Genomic DNA, 20,547 nt, shown 5'->3' on the forward strand with positions numbered 1-20,547 from the left:
TAAAGCACTCAAGAAGTTAGGTTTGTTTCTAGAAAAGTGGAAGCATCCGTCGGCTTCCTTCCAGCGTCCCTTTGCTTCCTTCCAGCATCCCAAGGAGCTTAACTCCTTAATTTTCCCTACAGAGAATAGCACCAGGTCCGAAGCAGCTTGCATCAAAGCTCTTCCTTTGGTAATTGACAGCTGGGGGAAATCCTACCGAGGCCCACCCCTACCGTCCTCCTTGCAGGCTGACAGGCAAAACTCGGTGGCAGTGGCTTCCAGCTCAGCCAATAGACGAAGCTGGAGCAAGAGTCTGTGTAAACAAACCCAGAGTGAGGCGCTTGGTCTCCTCCCCAACGAGTGGGCCGGGCGCATCCTTGGCCCAATGCCTATCCCAGGCTAGCGTAGCGTCCTTTCAGCCAATCAGAGCCGGCGTCTCCCGCAAGGAGGTGTTCCACCACAGGAAAAAAAATGAAGGAAGAGAAAAGACAGACATTAAAACCAATCAGAAGCTGAAACTTCTGAGAGAGTGGGCGGGCACTGCTTCACATTTAGACCAATAAAAGCCACATATGCCATTCTAGGTGACCGAACGGCATCCTCTTCGGCCCAATAGACGAATGGGGCGGTGCCCGGCAACCAATGGCTTGGGTTCGGGGGCGGGGCGAGGAGGTAGTGTGCAGTAAGAGGTAACCTGGCAAGTGGTAGTGGCGCTTCTCGGGTTCTGTGCTTCACGCTTTGGTACTAAAGGCCGAGACTGTTCTGGCGACGGCGACCTCTACGGCAACAGCTTAAGCTCTCGGAGGAGTGGCAGAGTACGATCTGAAGGAGGGGCTTCTGGTCAGCCCAGGTGGGCTCGGGTGCCCGGGCTGCTGGGGAAAGGACTCGAGGGAAGCGCTGTTCTCCTGGCTCTGGGGGCGCCCTGCGCCTCCCTTTCTGCCGCCGTCGGGGCTGTGAGGGGCGGCACGCGCCTGCCCGAGCTCCTGTGGGGAGGGAAAGCGCACGGGATCCCACGTCGCGACCATCGGCGAAAAGGGGCGTCCGCTGGGGTCAGCCCCTGCCCCTCCGGGGCGATAGGGGGTTTTCGTCCCTTTCCCCCCGCACAGGTGCTCTGTTTCCCCCTCACCCCTACCCCCACCCATGTTCCTGACTCCCCTTAGCGTCCTCCTAACACTCGAACCGGATTCTTGGCCTGAGTCCCATTGCTACCCAGGTGCAACAATGCTAGGCAAATTGACCCGCGCGGCATCCCCCGCCCCTCTCCCCGGGCTGGAGGGGAGGGATTGCGCTTCCTGCCCCTCCCCCATTCGCGGGCCCCTGCGCGTCCTCTGCCGTTTTATACTTGCTCCATCTCCCGATTGACTCCAGCCCTCATTCTTCATGCCTCATTTGCCTGGGAGACGTTCGCCACTTCTCTTGTGCCCTGCGGTCCGTGAGTGAGTCCATCACCCCCGACCAACCTCTAAATTCCATTCTCATCTCTCCAGAAAACTAACATTTTCCACTTGCCTCTTCCAGGCAGCTGAAAGGTGAACCGAGAGAGGCAGAATACGTTGAACAGGGAGTTTGGCAAGGTTGGGAACTTTAATCGGTTTTGTTCATGGTAAACTGTTTTTGCCTTCCTTAAGATGGCATTTGATCATTATACCCGCTCTAGAATCTTTGTCCTAATGCCGTTCTTTTGGTGGTAATTGCTGAAAATGCAGTTGAAAAGGGCTAACTAGAAGCAAGGGATTTAAATTTTGTTACTATTATTTTAAGTAAATTGAATTGGATTATACTTTAAACAGCTTAACTGGGGTTTCTGGGAGTTTGCAGTGTAAGGACCTGGCTACCCTATTTTGTCATAAAATACAGAACATACTTAGTTGTACAGCACAGTGTGATTTGATCACACCCAACCTATGAATGGATAATAACAGCATTGAATCTGTTTAAAAACAACGTTCCCTATTCCCTTTTCACCTTCATAGTATATTCGTTTGGTTTCTAGTAATGTCGGTTCTAGCCATATGTTTCTAGGTAATAGCACAAACTAAGTTGTGCCTAAGTAAAATTATACCAATAATTTTGTGGGGAAAAGCTAATGCACTGCTCTTAGTTTTGATTAAGATTTTAGATGTTTGAAAATATAAATTCAGATATTGGATGGTGAGGGTTTTATTTTGGAGGTTGAAGGAGATTGAAGTGTTGGGGTAAGACTGATAGGCTCCTTTGGCTACTTGTATATCGGGGTGGGGAGAATATACAAGTTTACAAAATCTTGTAAATTCTCACAGTGCTTAGTTTCCTGACTTTAGAAAAATTGGAATTGTTTTTCCTAGCTTTCAGTGGAGAAATGTAAGCTGTGAGTTTAACATCATGTTAACTGTGTTTTGGCCAGAATTTTGCAAGCTTTTGTGAAAAAAATTATATTGCTTTCCTTATCCTGTTTGTAATGTATATATCAATATGCTTCCTTGTATTTTACTGTGGTAAAATTGTATCTTGCATATAAAGAAAAAAGTCTATTATAGTGAATTAAAAGAAATCTTTACTCTGAGGTGGCAGCCTTGTCTAATGGACCATATGTTTAAGCCTTGTTAATAAATCACACTAGAGCCTAGCACAGTGGTGTGCGCTTGTAATCCCAGCCACTTAGGAGGCTGAGGCAGGAGGATTGCTTGAACCTAGGAGTTTAAGACCAACCTGGGCAACATAGTGAGACCCCATCTCAGTCAATCAACCAATTAATCAATTACACTAAAAAGAGCAAGATCTTAAAACTGTTCCAACAAATGACTGGGTGTCTAAAACAATGAAAAGAGTTTATGAGAGTTACAGCAGTCATCAGAGAAAAATCCTGGACAAATTGCAAATCTGTACCAGTTGTGAATTGCTATGACTGCAGCTGAAAACCAAAGTTATTTTTGTACAGTCTTTTTTGGGAGTATTTGTGTTTAATAATAACTTGTTTGCAAATTTAGAGGACTCTAGCTATGATTTCTTCTTAGAGACCTTGACCTTGAGGACCTTAGAGACCTTGACCTCACAGTTTAATGGAAGAGAGAACTAGAAACCAATAATTTAATGCAGAGAGTGAGGTTCTGCAGTACAAGGAATATACAGGGTTCAGAGAAGCACGATGGCACCATGTTCCGACCTCATCTTCTACTGCCTAGGCATCTTCTACTGCCTAGACTTCCTGAAGTGCCATTTCCTGAACCTGCCTGTTCTTTTCCACCATCTGCACCTCTCTCTGTAGGCACCATTCCTTGCAAGCCTTTTCCACACCTTATGTGCCTGGTGAAATTCTGTTTCTTCAAAATCTTGAAGCCTGCGTCTGCCTCATCCAAATAATTGTTTTTGCCTACTTCTCTGTTATTTCTTTATAAATAATTATAGTCGATTCTCATTATTTGCAGTAGTTATATTCTATAAAGTTGCCAAGAACACTGGATTATCAAATATTCAACCCTTGTTCCTAGGGAAAATATATACATATATAGATATCTCACATAGATTACAATCTTAATTCCTAAAAACAACTCATCCTGGTAGATTGAATTTTCTTTATTTACAAAAGAATAAAGGAAGTACAGAAGTGTTAAGCGATTTGCCTGAGGCCGCTCCACTAACAGGTGCCAGAGTTAAGATTCAGACTCGTCCAGATGGCCCCAGAGCCAGAGCTTCTTGCACTACGCTGCACTGCCTTCTGCTGTCTCTGTCCTCTGGTCAGTTTTGTATGAGAGCTGAGACGAGGCTGAGGGTCACCTTATTTGATCTTAGCTTGGGACGTGGGCAAGGAGTGACATATTTTTCACTACTATGTATATATCCATGAGTCACCTTGAAAGCTCCACAAGTATTAATTTGGGGATTACAAAGACATTTTAGCAAGTAAGCAAATTTGCAAATATGAGATCCACAAGTAATGAGGATGAACTGTATTTGTAAGGGACTGCTAGGGTCTGTTTCATTTTTAGCCTTTTCCCCAACAATGTGGAGTATTTCTTTAGCTTATTTGATAGTTTGTACATTTATTCATATATTTATTCATTTATCATATATTCATTTGTTCAGTTTGTTCATTTATCATATATTAAGCACTTACTATAAGTCAGACTCGGCCGGGCACGGTGACTCACGCCTGTAATCCCAGCACTTTGGGAGGCTAAGGCAGGTGGATCACGAGGTCAGGAGTTCAATACCAACCTGGCCAGGATGGTGGAACCCTGTCTCTACTAAAAATACAACAAAATTAGCCAGGAGTGGTGGCAGGCGCCTGTAGTCCCAGCTATTCAGGAGGCTGAGGCAGAGACTTGCTTGAACCCAAGAGGCGGAAGTTGCAGTGAGCCAAGATCGCGCCACTGCACTCCAGCCTGGGCAAGAGTGAGACTCTGCTTCAAAAAAAAAAAAAAAAAAAAAAAAAAAAACACAACTTGTTTTTTGTTTTTGTCTTTGTTTTTTTGAGATGGAGTTTCGCTCTTGTCGCCCCGCCTGGAGTGCAATGGCACGATCTCAGCTCACTGCAATGTCCGCCTCCTGGGTTCAAGTGATTCTCCTGCCTCAGACTCCAAGTAGCTGGGATTATAGGCTCACACCACCATGCCCAGCTAATTTTTGCATTTTAGTAGAGACAGGGTTTCACCATGTTGGCCAGGCTGGTCTCGATATCCTGACCTCGGGGGATCCTTCCACCTTGGCTTCCCACAGTGCTGGGATTACAGGCATGAGCCTCTGCATCCAGCCTCAAACTCTGCTTTAATCTGTGGTGAACAAGCTAGAGATTAAGGTCCTGCCCTGTGGATTTTATATTTGCATAAGAAAGACAGATACCTATGTCAGGAGCTCCGGGGAGAGGCCTAGGTTGGAATTATAGATTCACTTGACCAAGGTAAACCTGGTGTGCCTGCTCCTACTTCACATCCCCAGACATACTTCCAGAACATTTCTTTTCTATTTTTGTGTAAAAACTTTTCCTTTTGAGCCTCTCTCCATTGTTGCATGTCAGCCTCTACTTGTCTTTTGTTGATTTTGAGGCCACTTACCCATGTAAGTGGCAGGATATCACAGAAGAATCATGCTGACCTGAGTCTTTGAATTATGGTTCTGCTGCCTACCAACTGAGTTCCTTTGATCAAGCTCTTGGACTTCTGAGCCTGTTTCCTGATATCAAAAGTGGTATATGATATGTTAGTCCCTGGTGGGTTGCAAGGAAGAGGCACACACGTATCAGCTTTGGTGATGAAGGCTGAATGTAAACTTGGATGGGAAGTCATCTAAGCAGCCATATTGTCTCTTGGCCCTAGTACTTTCAGAACCTCATAGAACATTAATTTAGCGGTATTTAGTATTTGAGCTCTGAAGACCTGCCCTCTTTTCCTTCGTTCACTCAACATTTGTATTTTCCAAGAAAGAATATCTGATTGGATTAGTCTGTCACTTTCTAAAAACAGAAGACCCCTATTAGGGAGAATTTTGAGCTACGCCATGTCTTTGGTGATTGATCTCCCTGAAGTTCAGCCTATATGTTGTCCTTAGCTGAAGCACTGAGCCCTGGTCCAGTCACTTGTGGCCAAAGAAGTAAGGTTGGTTGTATGTATTATCAATCACACAGATATGCTACAGATATGCTTTTTGTGTATGCCACACTCGCACAATAGTTGTATTGTGTCTGGAGTTGGTTCCTGTCTGTGGGTTCATGGTCTCACTGACTTCAAGAATGGAACCCCAGACCTTGGCGGTGAGTGTTACAACTCTTAAAGATGGCACAGACCCGAAGAGTGAGGTTTATTGTGAAGCATGAAAGAACATGGCTTCCATAGCGTGGAAGGGGACCCAAGCAGGTTGCTGCTGCTGGCTCCGGTGGCCAGCTTTTATTCCCTTATTTGTACCCTCCCGTGTTCCGTTTCTGGCCTATCGAGAGTGCCCTTTTTTAATCCTCCCCGCAATTGGCTACTTTTAGGATCCTGCTGATTGGTGCATTTTACAGAGTGCTGATTGGTGCATTTTACAGAGCGCTGATTGGTGCATTTTACAGAGTGCTGATTGGTTTGTTTTACAGAGTGCTGAGTGGGGTGTTTTGCAGAACAATGACTGGTGCATTTTACAATACTCTTGTAAGACAGGAAAGTTCCCCAAGTCCCCACTCGACCCAGGAAGTCCAGCTGTCCTCACCTCTCGGTATGACTGTAGCATATTCTAAAAGAACCCTTTGGAGAGTTTCTTTAGAAGACAATTGACAGTATAGAAGTTCTAGAGTTTCATGGCCTTTTGTCCAATTCAAATACTTATCTAATGTAATCATAGATAATTGTTAATAAAGAATCTAACAAGGTAATTGACACATGTCAAATAGTCAATACATTTCCCTTTTGGTGTTGCATTTAGTATTATAGTGTGGTTATTTGTTCATATGGCTGTTTTTCATACTAGACCATGAGCTCCATGAGGGCAGGGTCTACAGTTTCAACTGTGGGAATTCTGAACTCTTACTAAAAGAATGGGCAGATAGAAAGGCTTCCCAGAGAAGGTAGTATTTAAGCTGATTCTTTAAGGGTGAGTAGGAATCCTTTCCAGGTGAATAAAACTTTGAGATATCATTCCAAACAGAGTCTAGCAGGTGCAAAGGCACAGAGATAGAGATGGTGAAGTTTACTTATGTGCTCTTTGTATTAAAAATAAGTGTTCAGCAAATAAAAACAAAAATTAAAAATCATTTAGAGGAAAAACTATACATGGGCTTGGCCGGAGGGCATGGCACAATTGAGTTAGCTATGACCATAGACACTCAGTAATGGATGGAAGTTTTAGGGAAAGAGTAAAACATTCTTAGGTTGTTGGCCAAGTATCTAGAACAATTTAGAAATACAGGTAATTGAATTCTGGGAATGATTACACTGTAGTGAAATCATTTACTTCTTCTCTGCCTGTGAAGCATATATGTGTTGCACACTGTTCAAGGTCCTGAAAATGAGACTTCTTCTCAAGGAGCTCATGAGCAATCAAGGGAGACAGATGGGTGAGCAGCTGATTATCATGTGACAAGTGAGGTAATAGAGGTATAACAAAAATGCTATCTAAACAAGAAGAAAAGAATAATTAGTAATATATGGAGTGATGGGGAAAGATTTCTCAAATGAAGCTGGCCGGGCGTGATGATGGCTCACGCCTGTAATACCAGCACTTTGGGAGGCAGAGGTGGGAGAATCCAGGAGTTCAAGACCAGCCTGGTCAACAGAGCAAGACCCTGTCTCTATATTTGAAAACATAAATGTTTTTTTTAAAATGAAGTGATATTTGAGCACTCTGGAGCACTGTACAAATATAGGACAGACTGAAGGAATGTATCCACCTTAATTTGAGTTAACATTTTTAAACATTTTATATTGCAGAAATAGTATATATTAACTGTTGTGAAATTAGAAATAATTGATTGTCTAGGAGCGGGGTACTACAAAGTACTCCACAGATCCACCATACTGAGACAGTGGTTAGTGCTTTGATTTATTTGTTTTGTTTGTTTGTTTGTTTGTTTGTTTTGAGATGGAGTCTTGCTCTGTCACCCAGGCTGGAGTGCAGTGGTCAGATCTCAGCTCAATGCAAGCTCCGCCTCCCGGGTTTACGCCATTCTCCTGCCTCAGCCTCCTGAGTAGCTGGGACTACAGGTGCCCGCCACCTCGCCCGGCTAGTTTTTTGTATTTTTAGTAGAGACGGGGTTTCACTGTGTTAGCCAGGATGGTCTCCATCTCCTGACCTCGTGATCCGCCCGTCTCGGCCTCCCAAAGTGCTGGGATTACAGGCTTGAGCCACCGCGCCCGGCCTGATTGATTTATTTTATACTTTTTGTGCATATACATGTATTGTATACATACATATGCATGGTTAAATAGAAATGGTTCCTCCTAGGTGTTCTGTTTATCCATTTATTTTTATGAAATCACCAAAGAGTTCATTTGCTTTGTCCAAGGGAATCTTTTGTTACATGCTGCTGTACATAATGAAAACTAAAAAAGGGGCTAACTTTTCAGCCTAGTGACCGTGTGGGCTTGTGGTGATTTAAACAGAGGCCTCATGAAAGGCAGCTTCAGAAATGAATTTGGTGTGTGTAGGTGGTTATGCTTGGCATTATTGTTTGTACTAGTATGATAGGGATGACTTCTGTGCCTGCCATCAGGGAACTGGTGAAGTAAACGATGGTACATCCAAATGATGGAATACTGTGCAGTTGTAAAGAAGAATGAGAAAGACCTATGTACTCATGTGGAAGAACTAGATATTGTGTGTGTTTTTAAAAAAGGAACAAGGAATGGTGTATGTATGGTATAGTGTATATGGTATGCTACTTTTTGTGTTGAGAGAGAAGAGTAGAATAAGAATATACATGGGTGTTTGCAGAGATAACTTCTGAAATGATGTATAAGAAACCAATTAAAAGTGTTTGGCTGTGGAGGGAGAATAGGACTATGAATGGGATTTTGCCACATACATTTATAGATAGTTATATTTTAAATTTTTTTGAACTATGTATTTGTACACAAAACCCTCTTAAAAATAAGTGAATGAAGGAATGAAATGGGATTATGAGAACGAGATAAGAAAAAGGTTCTACAGGGCTGCCCATCTTTTTAGTACCCAGCGAATACATAGCAATAGCAGCAAAAATTGGAAGAGTTGCCCCAGGAAGGTGGGGAGTCAGCCTTTCCTTTGTCTTTTCCTCAATTTCATATATTTTTAAAAGTACTCTGAGAACAATAAAACAATTTAAAACAAAAATGTTTCCAGAACTTGTAAAATAAAAGGGATATGGGGCAGCTTTGTGTAGTGCACATCCCAAAAATGGGCTGATTTACCTCAAGAGGCAGGGAGTCAAGCTCTGTAGCCTACATGGGATACATACATGAGAAAAATAAGAAAAAGAATGGATGTGAAAAAAACACTTATCCCTGATTATAAAGGAAATCACATTCTTTTTACAATAATTTAACAAAATATAAAGAAAAACCTTTAGACTGGACGCGGTGGCTCACGCCTGTAATTCCAGCACTTTGGGAGGCCGAGGCAGGCGGATCACGAGGTCAGGAGATCGAGACCATCCTGGCTAACACGGTGAAACCCCATCTCTACTAAAAATACAAAAAAAAAAAAAAAAAAGGTAGCTGGGCATGGTGGCAAACGCCTGTAGTCCCAGCTACAGGAGGCAGGAGAATGGTGTGAACCCGGGAGGCGCAGCTTGCAGTGAGCTGAGATCGCGCCATTGCACTCGACAGAGTAAGACGCTGTCTCAAAAAAAAAAAAAAGAAAAGGAAAAAAGAAAAACCTTTAATTCTGCCACTCAAAACATTCTGGTTTGCTGCTTTTTATACTTTTTTATGCATATAAACATTTTTAAAAGTAGAATCATGAAATACAGTCTTTTGTCACTTACTATATTTTGGGCATGTTTCTGTGGCAGTAAATATATCCTGGCATCATCAATAGCTATATTAAGTGAATCATTGCCACTCCAGAGGTGAATTTCCTTATATATACATTTTAATGGACTCAGCAAGCATTTTTGGACTGAATTCATAGAAATAGAATTTCTGGAGGAAAATAACAAAACAGTTTTAGGGTTTTTAATAGAAATTTTCAAATTATCCTGCAGGAAAATAGGTTCAGTATATACTCCCACCAACAGTGACGGAGTTCCAGTTTCCCCCTTCCATTTGTCATCTTTGCTCATCTTTAGGCAGAAAGTCTCATTGTTTTAATTACATTTTCTTTAATTTCTAGTGCTTTTGAGTCCTTTTTATATGCTTATTGGCCATTTTTATTCTTGTAGGAAGTGCCTGTTTCTCCATTGCCTATTTTCTGTTGGAAAGTATTTGTTTTTTTCTGAGTAATTTTATAAAATTATAAAATAATTTTATCTCTTCTATCATTTTTCTTTTTCTGAGTAATTTTAAAGATTTCTTTATAGGCTAAGGATACAAACCTTTTATCTGTCATTGAAGTTACCAAAACTGTCTCCCAGTAAGTTATTTGTCGTTTTGCTTTATTTTTTCTTTCTTTTTTGCTAGCCAAGCTCCAAAGTCACATTTCACTTTATTTTTATTGGGCTGAATGAAAGCATTTTAACTTAGTGATTTTAGTGTAAACAGGAGTAGAGCAGAATGTAATTATCTAGGTCTCGGTCTGTCACCCAGGCTGGAGTGCAGTGGCATGATCTTAGCTCCTGCAGCCTCAAACTCGTGGGCTCAAGTGATTTTCTTGCCTCAGCCTCCCAGATAGCTAGGACTACAGGTATATGCCACCACGCCCAGCAGATTTGAAAAATTTTTTGTAGAGATATGAATTTGCTATGCTGCCCAGGCTGGTCCTGAATTCCTGACTTCAAGTAATCCTCCCTCCTTGGCTTGCCAAAGTGCTGGGATTGTAGGCGTGAGCTACTGCTCCCAGCCCAGAGCTTATTTTTGTTTGCTAGTGGTGTTCTTGGTATCTTTTCATATTTGAGGCTTTGTTGCTAGTGTGAGGTATTACCCTCACCATCTGAGGTTTAAGGACTTTTGTTTTTAATACTGAATACGGAACCATTTAGTTCTGCATCTTTGCAGGTAACACAGTGTGCCTACCAGGACTCTGTTTCATATCCATTGAAAGCAAGAAGCAATACAGTAAAACTTTGCCTGGGTACAGGCTTTGAAAGAATGAAGTATTGTGGTTTAATTCTGTTAACTTGGAAGTTATGAAGGTGAAAAAAATTCAAAACTTTAATTTCCTATAGAATGTAATTCAAAAGTATAGACTGGGCATGGTGGCTCACACCTGTAACCCCAGCACTTTGGGAGGCCCAGGTGGGCAGATCACCTGAGGTCAGGAGTTTGAGACCAGCCTGACCAACATGGTGAAATGGTGAAACCCTGTCTCTACTAAAAATAGAAAAGTTAGCTGGGCATGGTGGTGGACTCCTGTAATCCCAGCTACTCAGGAGGCTGAGGCAGGAGAATCACTTGAACCGGGGAGGCAGTTTTCAGTGAGCCAAGATCGTGCCACTGCACTCCAGCCTAGACAATAGTGAGACTCCGTCTCAAAAAAAATTAAAATATATATATATAGCCAATAATTCCACTTTTCTTCTCTTAGTAAGTTTGGACATTCAGATCTACTTGGCGTTTTATTATAGAACTCCTAGTGTTCCTGAGACTTAACATTGTGAAGATCCTTTTCTAAAACTTTAGATGTAAGAGGACGTAAGTAGTATTGTATGAGATCAGGCTGAATGAGAATTGACACCTGTAAATATACTTTTTAGACTAAGTCTCTGATTGCCATTTGTTCTTATTTAACTCATAAAAATAAAACATGTTGGATGGAGGGTGAGAGTAGAAAGGAGATAAATGTCTTTTAATTGGATGTCGTTATTTCATATCAAGATAGAATATACAGTATCCCTGGCTTTGGGCCTACAGAAAGAAACGCATTTTTCTAAGTGCTACATGCCAGAGGTTCTTGAACACCTGGAGGGCTTATTGCAACACAGATTGCTGGACCCTATTCCAGAGTTTCTGATTCATCAGGTCTAGAGTGGGGCCTGAGAATTCTCATTTATAACAAGTTCTCAGGTGATTCTGATGCTGCTGGTCCAGAGACTACATTTTTGAGAACCACTCTTATATACTAAATATTGTAGAACTCTAGAAGAAAGCTGTTTGGTCTGGGATGAGAAGCACACAGGTTATGGAGCAAATCATGACAGATTCAACCCTTGATCCAGCCTAGTGTGGAGTTCAGGTTACAAGCAATACGCAGTGACATAACACAATTCTTGTTTTTTTATGATTGGAAGTCATAGCCAAGTATCTAGTGAGAAACTCCGTTTCATTTGCAAGGCTTAGAGAGGCCAGGAGATTCTAGTCAAATAGGATTTAGTGATTAACCCCATGAGAGTACGAGTTATTTATGTCCTTTTTCTCTCCCCCATCACTTAGCATTTAGCCTTACTTTAGAAGGGCCTTGTATTTTTTAAAACTGGTAAAGAGCTTTGAGTACTTATTAAATTGAAACTTTTGTGTGTTTTTAAAGATATTAGACATGTTTCTTAAGATTATTTTAAACAGTAATGTAGGAGAATAAGAGAAACTTTTTCCAAAAAAGAGAAATCATTGTGATTATTTTATCTTATTGGAATGTTGGATAATATAGTCTGCTTCATTAATCATCAAGCATGCTATGGGCTTTCCATTTTTATAGGATTTGTACCTCAACTGAGGTAATACTGGTAATTCTTGTACTCCATTTGAAGATGAAAAATCAAGGCCAAAATCAAAGACCTGGCATAGAAGCTGGGTAATGAAGACAGCTTCGAAGGAACACATAGATACACACACACATAGATACACATATATATAAAGTACACACTCATATATTTTTTAAAGTTTTATTTATTATTATTGTCAGCACAGAGATATCTGTGAACTTAGGTATCATATGTAGAATCTATAGAATCTTTGGGTTGAAGAGAAAAGAAACTCTGGAAGCCACACCTTTTCATAGAGGAGTTTTGCTTTAACAAGTTTTTCTTGCTTGTCAACACTAACTTCTATCATTCCACAGCTAATAGCCTCAGTTGACCAGCTGGTTCAGCCTAGAATGTTTGAAGGAATAACTAGTATTACAAACAGTGGGTTAGGAAGATTCCCTACTTGGAAACATTCCTGTTTTTCTCCCCTTACCCCTCAGAGAGGAGTTTGAGTGAAGAAGGGTAGAACTAGAACCCACAGATTAAACTGGTGGCTCTGAAGCTTGGCTGCACATCAAAAACAACCCAGACTGTTTTCTAGAAAACCATACAGATTTTGCGCCCCACCTTCAGACCATCTGAATTGTGATCTCCTAGGATGGAACCTGTTTGGGAGGTGGGCGGTCTGCATTTTTTTTTTTTTTTTTTTTTTTTTGAGATGAAGTCTCGCTCTGTCACCCAGGCTGGAGTATGGTGGCACGATCTTGGTTGGGTTGCATTTTTTAATAACTTTCCCAGGTAATTTTATGTAGGCTCCTGGACTGTATGCCTCAGATCAGATCAGTGCTAGACCCAGGTGAATTTTCACCAGCTTATTGTGAAATAAGAAATATAAGGACCACATAGTATTTTTCGTAACATCAAATTTATTCAGTTTAAAGAATTGTCCTTTGCATTGAATTAAGGCCTTCTTGGGTTTTTTTGGTGCTAAAATATCCTTTTATAGAATGATATTGATAAGGATGTTTTTACCATCTTTGTATGGTTTTTGTTGTTGTTGTTGTTGTTGTTGTTGAGACGGAGTCTCGCTTTCACACCCAGGCTGGAGTGCAGTGGCCGGATCTCAGCTCACTGCAAGCTCCGCCTCCCGGATTTGCGCCATTCTCCTGCCTCAGGCTCCCGAGTAGCGGGGACTACAGGCGCCCGCCACCTCGCCCGGCTAGTTTTTTGTATTTTTTAGTAGAGACGGGGTTTCACCGTGTTAGCCAGGATGGTCTCGATCTCCTAACCTCGTGATCCGCCCGTCTCGGCCTCCCAAAGTGCTGGGATTACAGGCTTGAGCCACCGCGCCCGGCCTTTGTATGGTTTTTAATTGGAATCCTATATTGTCCTCAATGTGTTTTAAAATCTGTTGGTTTATGAAATCCTAAACACTGAATGCCTCTGATCTAATCATCCTTGGAAATTGTTTTTTAAATTCTTTGGAATACAGGTCCATAGAGGGTCCAAAGCCCTTGGAACTAGACAACTCTCAGAATTCAGAATTTTTCAGATTTAGGAAGATGCTTTCTCTGTGTTACGAATGCCTCAGTGTGTCTGGTGCAACATCCTTAGTCACATACATTAATATTTCTGAGCAAAACAGGAGTATTCACACTAAGTGGGTAGATAAAGGCTGTATATAGCTTCATATCAGTTCAGACTAACTTTTACTGTCCTGTAAGTTTTGACATAAAGCATATGAAAAATTCATGGTTTTTAGAGCTGTTTGGATATTGGAATTGTGCATAATGGATTGTAGAACTATTTGGAGGATTGCTTTCTCATCCTAAAAGTATTAGCAAGCTTCAAATTAAATGGAGCTTCATATGTTCATGGTAGGGAATGTAATTTATTTTGATTTAAATAAGCTACCATGTGCTGTGATTGGTTTGTGTTTTCCTTCCAAAGACCTCAGTACTTTTGTTGAATAGCATTTTTCTTCAGCATGGTTCCCCGAATCCCATTTGTAATATTTGAGATCAAATCAGAGTTTTCTATTATAGCCTTTCTGAACCTAAAGTGGGAAGTGTGAGACTATGGGGTAGTCACTACATGGGAGTGGTTAAGAACATGGGCTTTGGGACCAGAAAGACCTAAGCTTAAGCACCAATTCTAGTACTACTAGGTTATACTTTAGGCAAGGTGTTTAATGAATCTCTGGTGGCTCATGCCTGTAATCCTAGCTACTTGAGAGGATGAGGCAGGGGGATCACTTGAGCCTAGAAGTTCAAGTCCAGTCTGGACATCACAGTGAGACCCCTGTCTCTAAAAAAAAAATTTAAATAAATAAATGAAAGGCGGAGTATTTATATGAAAAAAACTGGGAGACTAATAGTCCCTGCCTCATGGGATTGTTACGAAGATTAAAAGAGAGACTGTTACTGAAGTACTTAGAAGAGCTATTATTTTATTGCCATCCTTTCCACCTTGTATTTGGATAGATTACCATACTTGTTTTTTCTGTGTAATTTAATTGTCCAGTGGGATTCTCATTCCCTTAGAGGCCTGGAGAAACTTGTCTTAAATGCTTTCCCAATTCATAAATTGGGACAAATTCCCAATTCATACTAAGTCTTGCCATTGCAATTTAGACATAAAATCTGCCTCTTGAGTGGTTTCCACACAAAAAAATCCACAGACTCCTGAATTTTATATGGGCCTAATAGTCTTACTGAAAATTGGAAGTCTTAAGGTGTAGTCCATTTTACACAGTGTGAGGCCTTTCATACTCTGAAATGTACGACTCTTGACTTTTTCTTTTTCACTCTGTCCAGCACTGTGCCCTCATTAGCCAGATAAATGTTCTCCTTTCTCCCAGGAAATGTTCTGACCTTACCCTTGTCCCTCAAGGACCCTCTTTCTCCCCCAGATTAACTTTCAAAGAGCTTTTCCAACCCAAAATGACACCCTTCCTGAAAAGATTTCCAGTGGATACTGTTTTTGCTACCTCATTACAGATGTGTTATGCTGCTTGGCTCCCCTCTCCCCACTTAGCTGAGGCAAACCTTTATTTCCAGAAATATGTCAAATAAAATGGACATGTGATCCCTTTTTGTGATTTTTGTTGGGATTCACAGTATGGATTTCTTCTAGTTTAGATAATTCCACTGTGGCAAGCTTTTATTCTTAGCGTACAGCACATGAAGAGAATGTTATAGTCACTTGGTGTTATTAATGCTAAAATAGTAAACAAGAACACAAAATTTTCTAGATTAGAAGTGTTCCCCCCGCTCCCCCCGGCCAGGCACAGTGGCTCACATCTGTAATCTGGCACTTTGGGAGGCTGAGGCAGGAGGATTGCTTGAAGCCAGGAGTTTGAGACCAGCCTGGGCAACATAGCAAGACCCCTTCTCTTAAAAAAAAATTAGGCATGCCTGGTGGTGCACACCTGTAGTCTTAGCTACTTGGGAGGCTGAGGCGGGAGGATTGCCTGAGACTGGGAGTTCAGTGCTGCAGTGAGCCATTATTGCACCACTGCACTCCAGCCTGGTCTACAGAGTGAGACTCTGTCTCTATAAAAATTAAAAAATAGTCTAGGCATAGTGGTTCATGCCTGTTATACCAGCACTTTGAGAGGCTGAGGCAGGAGGATCACTTGAGTCCAGGAGTGTAAGACCAGCCTGGGCAACATAGATGCCATCTCTATTAAAAAATATATAAATAAGTGTTTTTTAATCCCTCTTGAGTAACTTGATTTGTCAAAAACAGATTCCAGAGTAGTGCTGTCACTGACTGGGGAATAACTGTTCATACTCAACGAAGAGTGCTCACTCACAGATCCTAACCCCTAAGGGCATGGGCTTCCTGCCTAGGAAATGAGATTTAGAATACAGCATTCTAAAAATGACAGTTAATCAACAGATTATTTATTAAGGACCTGGTGGGTGCACAGAGGCATGCTAGAAGCTATAAAGGACTTGATTCTTGCCCTCAAGAAACTTCCAAGATTATAGACTAGTCCCAAAACAAATAATGAGTGATACTCTCTCAAATATACAAGTAATCAAATGTGAGAGGGAGGTGAAAATGGGGAAGACCTTAGGCTCGGAGATTGTATTCAGGCTTTTATAGTGGCATTTTTTGATATAATTATGCATTTAAAAAACAAATTGTCATCATATCAGTCTGAAATGTATAGAGACACTTGTTGGTGAGAAAAGCTTTTTATATATAATAATTTACCCATAGGGATGTTTTTGATTAACGTTATCTGTTAAAGACTTCACAATATTTCCCCCATTAATAGTCTGTGTCTTTTTGGAGCTGATCTGGAGAAGTCGAGGACCACGTGCTAATTGCTGTTTGATGTTATTCTGGGAGGACAGTTGATTGGCTTTGGGGCGAGGAGTTGGAACTTGAGGACTAGAAGGCTCTGAGTCTAGAAATCTTGCCACTGACTTTTGGCAAGTCTTTTGATTCTACCTTTGAAACTGCCTTTAAATGCCTTGTGGAGTACATTTTATGACTGTTCTGTACATATCCAGTAGAATGATAGTGATATCACAGAACATCCTTGGGGCATTGTTTCTAAAAGTTTGGGATTGTTAATAGTTACCAGATTAAAAATGTATGTAATATGTGTAATAAAGGTAACAATACATAAATTTGGAAAATGCTTGGTAAATTAAACAGGACTTTTCAGAACAATGAATTTACACATGGCCATGATTTTTTTTTTTTTTTCCAAAAAACATTCACAAGACTGTAGTTTGTAGAACACTAGTTTGGGAACTGTTGGTGTAGGAATTAGGGTAATTAGGATTTGGACTATTCCAGGTAGAGAACAGTCACTATATTTGAAGAATTGTTCTTAGGCCTTTAGTCTTTCTATATATCAGAATTACCTATAGCAAATTAACAAGCAGAAATGCAAAAATTGGACCTTGGCTCAGGCCTAACAAGTCAGAATATCTGCAAAGTATGGATGTGGAAGAACTTCCAGGCGATTCTATATACTCCTAAGACTGAAAACCGCTCAATTAGAATAGACCTTCTTGCCACTTGCTAAATGCAGTCTTTTTTTGGAGACAAGTCTTGCTCTTGTCCCCCAAGCTGGAGTGCGAAGGCGCAATCTCAGCTCACTGAAACCTCCGCCTCCTGGGTTCAAGTGATTATCCTGCCTCCCCCCACCCCCCACCTCCCCGAGTAGCTGGGATTACAGCCACCTGCCACCACGCCCGGCTAATTTTTGTATTTTTAGTAGAGACGGGGTTTCACCATGCTGGCCAGGCTGATCTAGAACCCCTGACCTCAGGTGATACACCCACCTCGGCCTCCCAAAGTGCTGCGATTACAGGCATGAGCCACCACGCCTGGCCAGCTAAATGCATTCTTAATCCTATTTGAGTATGCTTCTGTTTTTTTTTCTTGGCTCTGGTCCAGGGACTAGACTGTTGCTGTAATTAAGTTCAGTTTTATTATTCTTCCCAGAGTATCTGTATCCCAGTTTTCAGATTCCATTTCATCAGTGGGGCAAACTTATAGGTCAGTATAGGACAAGTTTTAAACATTAATGAAAAAGAGACTGTATTGTATTTATACTGTCTTTCTCATCTGGCAGCCTTGAGTTTAATTTAGAAAATGCCTCTATTTGTAATTTACCTTTGTTTTGATATAATTTACAAATGTAGAGATCACGTAAGTGATTTTCCTCTTTTTCCTGACTTCCTTGTCAACTAAAACGTTTTTGAAAACTTCTTGTTAACTTGTAATTGCAGGTAAGTTCCATTTTCTGTTTGCTTAAGCTCACTGACGTCATATTTGCAAGCACTGTTCTTGCATCAAATGGAAGATAACCAATGGAACATTTGTGCATTGAGGTCAATATAGGAAAGCTTAGCAGAATGACTACTTATTTGTTTTCTGTTAACGTCCATGCAGCTTCTCTGGAAATAAATGAAATGGAAGTACATGGGACAAAATCATTCTAATTCAAGATTTATCTGGAACCTTTTTTTTTCTTTTTATTATTATTATACTTTAAGTTCTAGGGTACATGTGCGCAACGTGCAGGTTTGTTACATGTGTATACATGTGCCATGTTGGTGTGCTACACCCATTAACTCATCATTTACATTAGGTATTTCTCTTAATGCTATCCCTTCCGCCTCCCCCGACCCCACGACAGGCCCCAGTGTGTGATGTTCCCCTTCCTGTGTCCAAGTGTTCTCATTGTTCAATTCCCACCTATGAGTGAGAACATGCAGTGTTTGGTTTTCTGTTCTTGTGATAGTTTGCTGAGAATGATGGTTTCCAGCTGTATCCATGTCCCTACAAAGGACATGAACTCATCCTTTTTTATGGAAATCTTGTATTTCCATAAAATGCATTGTATTCCATGGTGTATATGTGCCACATTTTCTTAATCCAGTCTGTCATTGATGGACATTTGGGTTGGTTACCTGGAACCTTTTAAAAAAAATTCTATATACATGTCATATGTCTCCTCACCCCACCAAAAACTGAACTACTCCCCCTTTCTCTTTTTTTTCCTTGATTCTTCACCAAATAATGGAGAAAATCTGATGGGTTTATTTACTTAGTAAAAGAAAATCTTGTAAAACAAGGAGACAGAAATTATTTTAGTGCAAAGTATGACATGCTATATAAAAATATGTTCTGGCTGGGTGTGGTGGCTCACGCCTGTAATCCCAGCACTTTGGGAGGCTGAAGCGGGCAGATCACAAGGTCAGGAGATCAAGACCATCCTGGCTAACACAGTGAAACCCTGTCTCTACTAAAAATACAAAAAATGAGCTGGGCGTGGTGACTCGCGCCTGTAGTCCCAGCTACTCAGGAGGCTGAGGCAGGAGAATTGCTTGAACCGAGGAGGTGGAGGTTGCAGTGAGCCAAGATCGCGCCACTGCACTCCAGCCTGGGGTGACAGGGTGAGACTCCATCTCAAAAAAAAAAAAAGTTCTATGTGGTTTTAAAAGGCTTTATAAAATTATTTCTTGTATTGCTTATGTAGCTTTAAAATGTTTATTTGTGTTTGTGTATGTGTATGACCCTGTGAAAAATTAGAAGAATAAACAAAAAGTTAGAAAGTTGGAGTTTGATGCATTAATCCAGCAGCTGTCTGGGCAGACCAACTTACACTTGGGGGATATAAGCATTCCTGCCACCAGGGAAGTGAAATTTCCTACCGTGGAGTAAGGATGTTTCATGTGGCTTTGTAATGGATAAAATCTTTCTCCTGATGCTCTTCCCACTGCTCTGATTTCGTGCTCACCATGCAACCACCTTTTACTAATTAAGCATCCCAGGCATTTGGATTTTGAATGGTGGGAATGTATTAGCTATTCGAAAATAAACAAATATTCCCTTCTGCCTTCCCAGGACCTACACTATCAACTATACCTTCTCCCTCCTGTATGTATAACCTGTCCCTCTCCACTAGACCCTTTCTGTGAACATTTAAACATGAACTAGACTTTCTAATCTTTAAAGATGTCATTTCCATGGACTTCATACCCCTCCAGTTTCTGTCCATCCCTGCCTCTTCCCTTGGCAGCTGGACTCTGAGTTATCTCATAGTTGGTATCACCTACGATTCATCCTACCTCCATTTGGCTTTCATTCTCATTTTTCTCCATGGAAACTGGTCTCGTTAAGGTCATCAGAGACTCCATGGTCCTGAATTCTATGGACACTTCTCAGTCTTCCTCCTACTTGACCTTTCAGCAGCCTTCTGTATTCCTACTTTACTGGAATTGGATTCATTCCCTGTGGCTGCTGTAACAAATTACCACAAACTGGTGTCTTAAAACATTTATTCTCTCATAGTTCTGGAGGCCAGAAGTGCAAAGTCAAGGCATCAGGAGGGCCACTTTCCCTCTGGAGGCTCTAGGGGATAATTTGTTCTTTGCCTTTTCCAAATTCTGATGACTGCAGGCATTCCTTGATTTGTGGCCACACCACTCCAATCTCTGCCTCCATGGTCACATTGCCTCCTCCTCTTCTGTGTGTGTATTAAATCTCCCTCTGCTTTTCTCTTATATACCTATCGTTGAATTGAGGGCCCACCTGAATAATTAAGGATGATCTCCTTATCTTAAGGTCCTTAATTATATATACAAACACCCTTTTTTCCAAATAAGGTAGGCTTCACAGATTCCATGGATTAGGACATGGACATATATATTTTGGGGGGCTACCATTTAATCCATCTGTGATGGACATCTGTGATGTCACACTCTTCTGATTGTCTTCTCAACGCTTCTTCTCAGTTTCCTTTTCATGTTGCCTTCCTTCTCTACTTGACTTTTGTGTGTGTGTGTGTGTGTGTGTGTTTGTGTGTGTGTGTAACAGAGTCTCGCTCTGTC

The 20,547-nt window shown here is 41.2% G+C and overlaps 1 protein-coding gene across 4 annotated transcripts in view; it reads left to right on the forward strand.

The window, feature by feature from the left end:
- The first annotated feature begins 649 nt into the window (after positions 1-649).
- The window catches only part of PAIP2B (poly(A) binding protein interacting protein 2B), a 35,164-nt gene continuing 15,266 nt past the window's right edge, over positions 650-20,547 (forward strand). Inside the window, exons 1-2 of one of the 4 annotated variants that reach the window (XM_002799275.4) lie at positions 652-829; positions 1,498-1,553. Coding sequence is in view for 1 of the 4 variants with exons in the window: in XM_077958573.1 (XP_077814699.1) it covers positions 1,360-1,415; positions 1,498-1,553 (112 nt within the window). In the remaining 3 variants the exon portion in view is untranslated. Of the gene's footprint in view, positions 830-1,320; positions 1,416-1,497; positions 1,554-20,547 lie in introns of those variants that run through there. The other 3 variants (XM_077958574.1, XM_077958573.1, NM_001194156.1) reach the window with 3 other exon arrangements.

The sequence above is a fragment of the Macaca mulatta genome, chromosome 13 (assembly GCF_049350105.2).
Source record: "Macaca mulatta isolate MMU2019108-1 chromosome 13, T2T-MMU8v2.0, whole genome shotgun sequence".
Taxonomy (NCBI): Eukaryota; Metazoa; Chordata; class Mammalia; order Primates; family Cercopithecidae; genus Macaca; species Macaca mulatta.